The following is a 6458-nucleotide window of genomic DNA, read 5'->3' as shown; positions in this document are numbered from 1 at the left end:
ATTTTCTTTTTGGTTTCAGACTAACATTAAATGTTAATTGCAACAATGGATATATTGTTTATATTTGTGATATTCTGAATTTTGAACTTCTTGTGAAATGTTTTTTTTTTGCCAACCAAAATATTATTTATTTCCAATAGAATCTCTCCCATTAAAGCCCAAAGGGCATCATAAGGTAAGCAGAACCTTGATAGAATTTCCTACCGTTCATCTATGCATTGAATTGTTGACTTGAGTCTCAGCAGCGCAGTGGTTAATACCTTCGGCAAACAATATATGTGTTTCAGTACTATTCTAGATTATACATGTGAGAAAGTGTCTAATTGATTCAGATCTCCCTGAATTCCTAACAGGCAAAGGATTGCACATCGAATAGAAGAATACTAAGAAGTGTAGGGAAATAAATGTTGGAGAACATTTCAACAAATCCCATGAGTGTTATCGTGTATTGTGAGCGGAATTGAACATAAACGTTGTACAGGGCTTTGGGGAGACCACATCTGGAGTATTGTGTGCAGCATGAGTCATCCTATTTAAGGAAGGGTGTAAATTTGTTGGAAGCAGTTCAGAGTAGGTCCAAAAATGTGCGGGTTAGGTTGATTGGCTAACTGGCCATGTTAAAAAAAATTGCCCTTCGTGTCCTGAGATGCGTAGGTTAGAGGGATTAGTGGGTAAAATATGTAGGGATATGGAGGTAGGGCCTGGGTGGGATTGTGGTCGGTACAGACTCGATGGGCCGAATGGCCTCTTTCTGTACTGTAGGGTTTCTATGATTTCCATGATTTCTAGATTTACTAGATCAATACTTGGAATAGGCGGGTTGTCTTAAAAGGAAAGGTTGGATAGGGCGAGGCTTTTATCCATAGGTGGGGGAGGGGAAATGAGTGAGGAGATGAAGGGTTACTTTTGTTCTTTTCATTTCTCAACGTGCTAACGTTTACTCCAAGATATGTTGTACATTCTGAGCGTTTCCCAGGAAATTCTCTCTCTAGCTCAAGTTATGTGAATCTTGCAGTCTTGTGTAAATGTGACGATTTTGGTTTCTTTTAAATCTGGGCCCAAGTTACTTGTGTGGTGAAATACACCCCAACCTCTGGCTCTGGTGTCCCTTCAGACTGACCTAACTGCTCTGCCATTCAAGAACATCCTGGCTGATCTGATCTCTCCACCTTCATTTCTACCCCTATAATCGTTCACCTCCTTGCTTTTCAAGAATCAATCTACTTCTGCCTTTAAAATATTCAAAAACTATGTTTCCACTGCAGTTTGAGGAAGATGGCTTCAAGGTTTCAGATACCTTTGTGAGGAAAATAATTCAGATAAATAAAACCCTGTAAGTTGATACTACAATATTTTCCCATGGACAGTACCTTCAAAAAACCTTTCTGCAGGCAAAGGTGAATCACACAGGTCTCATATCCAGGTAGTCAATTAGTTACCCTCTAGCCTCCCTACTTCATTCTTTCTTGACATTGAATATGCAGTCAATGTACAATAATGTACAAACCTGGCATTTCTAAAATCTTCCAGCATCTATGAAGAGTCGGTCCACTACAAGCACACATGCTTCATCTATTGTCTACAGGTGTCCAGAACATGCACCTTCTTCCCAGTAAGACAACCCTTCAATATTGAACAGCCAAACCACCCAGGTGTGTTGTCAGCAGAATTCAGAACATGTTACATTACCCTTTTCATTCATCCATTTTATCTGGTTGCAAAACATGGCAATCTCTTAAAACTGCGCATTTGTATCACCTCCCTAAAGTCTGGTGTCCTGAATTGATTGCAGTGCCCCAGCTCAGACCTAACCACTGTTATATAAAAGTTGGCGGGTGGCACGGTTGCACAGTGGTTAGCACTGCTGCCTCACAGTGGCAGGGACCCAGGTTCAATTCCTGCTTTGGTCACTGTCTGTGCAGAGCCTCCATGTACTCCCTGTGTCTGCGTAGGTTTCCTCCGGGTTCTCCGGTTTCCTCCTGCAGTCCAAAAGATGTGCATTGGCCATTGCAAAATTTGCCATCAGTGTACCCAAACAGCATTGTGGTGACTAAGGGATTTTCACCATAATTCCACTGCAGTATTAATGTCAGCCTACAATAACTAATAGACACTAATAAATAAACTTAAAGTTTTAGCACAACTTCCTTCCTTTGTACTTTGTTAATGAAGCGAAATGATCCCTTCTTAACCTGTTATGCCATTTGCAAACATTCGTGTGTGCACACGGCCACGACTGTACCCTTTTTAAAATTGCACTGTTTAGTTCATATTGCCTCTCTTTTCTTTTCCTACCAATGTGCATTTCTTGAGACTCTCTGCAGTCAATAACAGGTTACGTTCATGTATAGGTCGTTAATACCCTCCTCATGGTTTAGTACATTTTTGACCTAGCAACTCATTATACTGTGCAACGCACATAATTTTTATATCACTTAAAGCAACATGTGAATTTATACTGTATTCCTGAACATAATTATCTGATAAATGAGAGGTGAGACCAATTTCCTTTATCCTGTTACAGTGAGTTTGCAAATACCGCTTAGACGTGTCTGGTTGGTAACATGGTTACTGTGGTTGTGAGACGTCTTGTACGTTGCAAATAATTAGTTCCCTTGCACTTAAGCTAAACAAATAATACTAGTATGAGTTCTTCGCGAGTTGCATTGTCTATTACTGTGTACATAATTCGGGCGAGGCTGTAGAACGGTATTCTCCGTTTGCCTCGTGCAGGATTTTACGAGCCTCGCCCGAGCGAGGCCGTCAAATAGCCTCTATCTATTAACCTATTTGTCTTTGTATCTACCTCTGTGTCTTTCTGATTTATTTTCTTTGGGCGATATTCCCTGGGCTCCCTGCGGCGTGTTTCTCGGCGGCGGGAGGCAGCCTACCATTAGCCAGCGGCGGGAACTTTTCTTCCCGCCGCTGTCAAGGGGATTTCTAATTGAATCCACCCCGTGCCGCCGGGAAACTCGGGGCGCGCCGTCGGCGGGAACGGAAGAACAATTTATCTGAATAACTGGAACTGCCCAAGAGGACGCTGAAGGTTCACTGTATTCTTTATTTTCAAAGCGCCGAGAGGGAAGTGCTTCGAGCTCCGGCCAGGAAGGGAAGAAGAAGAAGAAAAGGAAGGTGAAAGAGCTCCCCACGATGGCCTGCCCGGATTACGTCCATGACAGCCGCCCCCAGGGAGCAAGACCCTAACCACAAGAACACAGGACTGCTCAGACAGACACTTATTTAAGTTTCTCAGTCATCCCCACGTATTTGCGATAGAGTAGAAATTATTTCTTTTTTTTCTATATTGTTTCACTACTTTACATGTGCAGCCAGGTAAATCATGACAGGGGGGTTACACATCATACCCGGAACAGAATTCCATCACCTTTTCCGCTTGCCTCGTTGTATTCATTATTTACACAAATCAAATGAGAATGAGAAGGGATAGTAAAATGGTTGCAAATTGGAATTTAATAAGCTGTTTCATTTCGAACAGTAAATCACCAGACACGAGGCAAACCGCTGATTCCACAATTTCCCGGTCTCACCGACGCCGCTGCCGGCGAGAACGGAGAATTTGGTTTGGTTTCATGCTTTGCCTCTCACCGTTCCTGCTGCTCTTGCAGTAGCCTCTCTCTATTTGCGCAACACCAGACACCCTTATGGCCCCAGCCTTTCTCAGTAAAAGTTTGATGGAAACTCTGACGCGCTGGCTACTGCAGATGTTTGTTTTATTTTAAGCCGGGCACATGGCCAGAGGAACAAAGCTCACTCGCCCATCTTAACCGCCGTGCAATGTTGCGAAAGGTCCAACGAGTGCGCGGAATGGGTGCTGTGGATGTGTGTCAGAGGGTGTTTGTTGGACATTTTTTGCTCCACATCCACCTGATGAGGCTTTTACAAGACCCCTGATCAGAATTCCCCATTAACACCAAACCCAAACGCAACAACAGTCAGATCAACACATGAAGATCAAAACAGAATTATTCACCAGCATTTAACAAGTGTAAGACCATAAGACAATAAGATAGGAGCAGGAGTAGGCCACTCGGCCCATCGAGTCTGCTCCGTCATTCAGTCATGGCTGATATCTTTCTCATCCCCATTCTCCTGCCTTTTCCCCATAACCCCTGACCTCCTTATTAATCAAGAGCCTATCTATCTTTGTCTTAAAGACACTCAATGGCCTGGCCTCCACAGCTTCTGCGGCAAAGAGTTCCACAGATTCACCACTCTCTGGCTGAAGAAATTCCTCCTCATCTCTGTTTTAAAGGATCGTCCCTTTAGCCTGAGGTTGTGCCCTCTGGTTCTCGTTGTTCCTGCTAGTGGAAACATCTTCTCCACGTCCACTCTACCCAGGCATCGTAATATCCTGTAAGTTTCAATAAGATCCCTCCTCATCCTCCTAAACTTAGCTGCCTTTATACTAGGTGGGAAAATGTGTGGGCCACATTCGCAGGAACTCTGGGCAAAATGGGCAGTCTTTTGATTATCAGTTAAAAAATGACAAATAAACACACGAACATGACTATTAATCGTTGCCTTTCATTATATAGATCATAGAACATTGCCTTTCATTATATGTTCCACTTTTGCCATCGCACCCCACGATTTTGAAGAAACATGAGCCATTTGCTCGGTGGTTCCATCCCTCCGGGAATTGCACTAAAACAAGCTATATGTGTACACTTTGAGAAGTGTAACGCCCCAAATATGTGGTGTAAACCCAGTTTAGAAACAGAATGCACGGTAAGAAAGAGATGGGGTATCAAGTCAAGGGCCTCCTCCAGGAAGTGTGCGACCATGACTACTGGAAGAGAACAGTTAATAGGGACAATCAGCGTTAATAGACAAACTTGGGACAACTTGAAGCTCACTCCCTCCATAGTAAATCTAACCAGATCGGATTCCCCGCTGGGGTCACATCCTATTTTGTTATTCATTCGTGGGACATGGGGCGTCGCTGACTGACCCATCCAGAATTGCCCTTGGAGGGTAGTTGTGGGTCACCCACATTGCTGTGACTCTGGAGTCACATTTTAAAAAATTCATTCATGGGACATGGGGGTCGCTGTCTGGCCAGCAGTTATTACCAAGCGTAGTTGCCCTTAGAGGACAGCTTAGAATCATTGCTGTGGCTCTGACAAGGTAAGGACGACATTTCCTTCCTTAAATGATATTAGTGAACCAGACGTTTTTTTTCCCTGACAATGGCCATCAGTAGATTCTTAATTCCAGATTTTTTGTATTAAGTTCAAATTCCACCATCTGCCGTGGTTGGTTTCGAACCCGAGTCCCCAGAACATTAACTGAGTTTCTGAATTAATACCACTAGGCCAGCAGCTCCCCCCCCCCCCCCCCCCACTATTTTACCCCTCTATTGAAGTGATTGGTCGGAGGGGTGGGGGTAGGGTGCACACTGGCGATCCGGTGGTTCTCCCGCTCGGCTGGTGAGCTTAACGTTGGTCCTGCAACTCATTCTGACAATGGGATACCCAATTTTCCTGCTTTGTTTCTATTTGATGTTGGTGACCGGCTTGCGTAGGGATGGATAGTCGTGGGCAAAACATCCCAAACACTGCTGGCGGAGAGAACCTGGGGATCACTCGTGTTAGACGAAACATTAGTGAGGCAGTGGCCGCAGTGTTTATTAGTGTCAATAAAAGAACGTGTGGGCGAGTGTGTGTGTGTGTGTGTGTAGAGGGGGGACGGACGGAATTCTGAGAGAAAGTTTTTAAAAATTCATTCATGGGGCATGGGCGTCACTGGCTGGCCTGCATTTATTGCCCGTCCCTCGTTGCCTGAGGGCAGTTGAGAGTCAACCACATTGCTGTGGCTCTGGAGTCACATGTAGGCCAGACCAGGTAACGACGACAGTTCCTTCCCTAAAGTGCACCAGATGGGTTTTTTCCGACAATGGTTTCATGGTCATCAGGAGATCCTTAATTCCAGATTTATTTTATTTGAATTTAAATTTCACCATCTGCCGTGGCGGGATTGGGACGCGGGTCCCTAGATCATTAGCTGAGTTTCTGGATTAATAGTCTAGCGATATTACTAGACCATCTCCTCCCCCCATTTACCCTCCCCCCATTGAACTGATGGAGGGGCGGGGGGGGGGGGGGGGGGTGGCGGGGGAAGAGGTGGGGTGGGTAGAGTGCAAACCGGCGATCAGCTGATGACCTTAACGCTGCTCCTGCAACTCATCCTGAAAATAGGATACCCAATTTTCCTGTATTTTATTTTGTTGCTGGCGACTGGCGCTCGTAGGGAAAGTCGTGGGCAAAACTTCCCAAACGCTTCTGGCGGAGATAACTTGGGGATCACTCGCGTAACACTGAACATTAGTGAGGCATTGACAGCAATGTTTATTAGTGTCAATAAAAGAGTGAGTGGGCGACAGTGAGATGATGGGGAGGGGGTGGGGGGGGAGGGGGGGGGGTGGAGAAGGGAGAAAT

General features: G+C 44.9%; 1 protein-coding gene across 1 annotated transcript in view; it reads left to right on the top strand.

Annotated features, from left to right (window-relative positions):
- The window catches only part of LOC144497823 (tyrosine-protein phosphatase non-receptor type substrate 1-like), a 14221-nt gene extending 9705 nt beyond the window's left edge, over positions 1–4516 (top strand). The window contains exons 6-7 of the mRNA XM_078219260.1: positions 141–175; positions 3073–4516. Coding sequence (XP_078075386.1) covers positions 141–175; positions 3073–3204 — 167 coding nt within the window. The 3' untranslated portion in view covers positions 3205–4516. The remainder of the gene's footprint in view (positions 1–140; positions 176–3072) is intronic.
- Positions 4517–6458: the final 1942 nt, after the last annotated feature.

The sequence above is a fragment of the Mustelus asterias genome, chromosome 8 (genome assembly GCF_964213995.1).
Source record: "Mustelus asterias chromosome 8, sMusAst1.hap1.1, whole genome shotgun sequence".
Classification (NCBI taxonomy): Eukaryota; Metazoa; Chordata; class Chondrichthyes; order Carcharhiniformes; family Triakidae; genus Mustelus; species Mustelus asterias.
The sequence above is the reverse complement of the archived record's forward strand: the minus strand, read 5'-3'. Positions and strand labels throughout refer to the sequence as shown.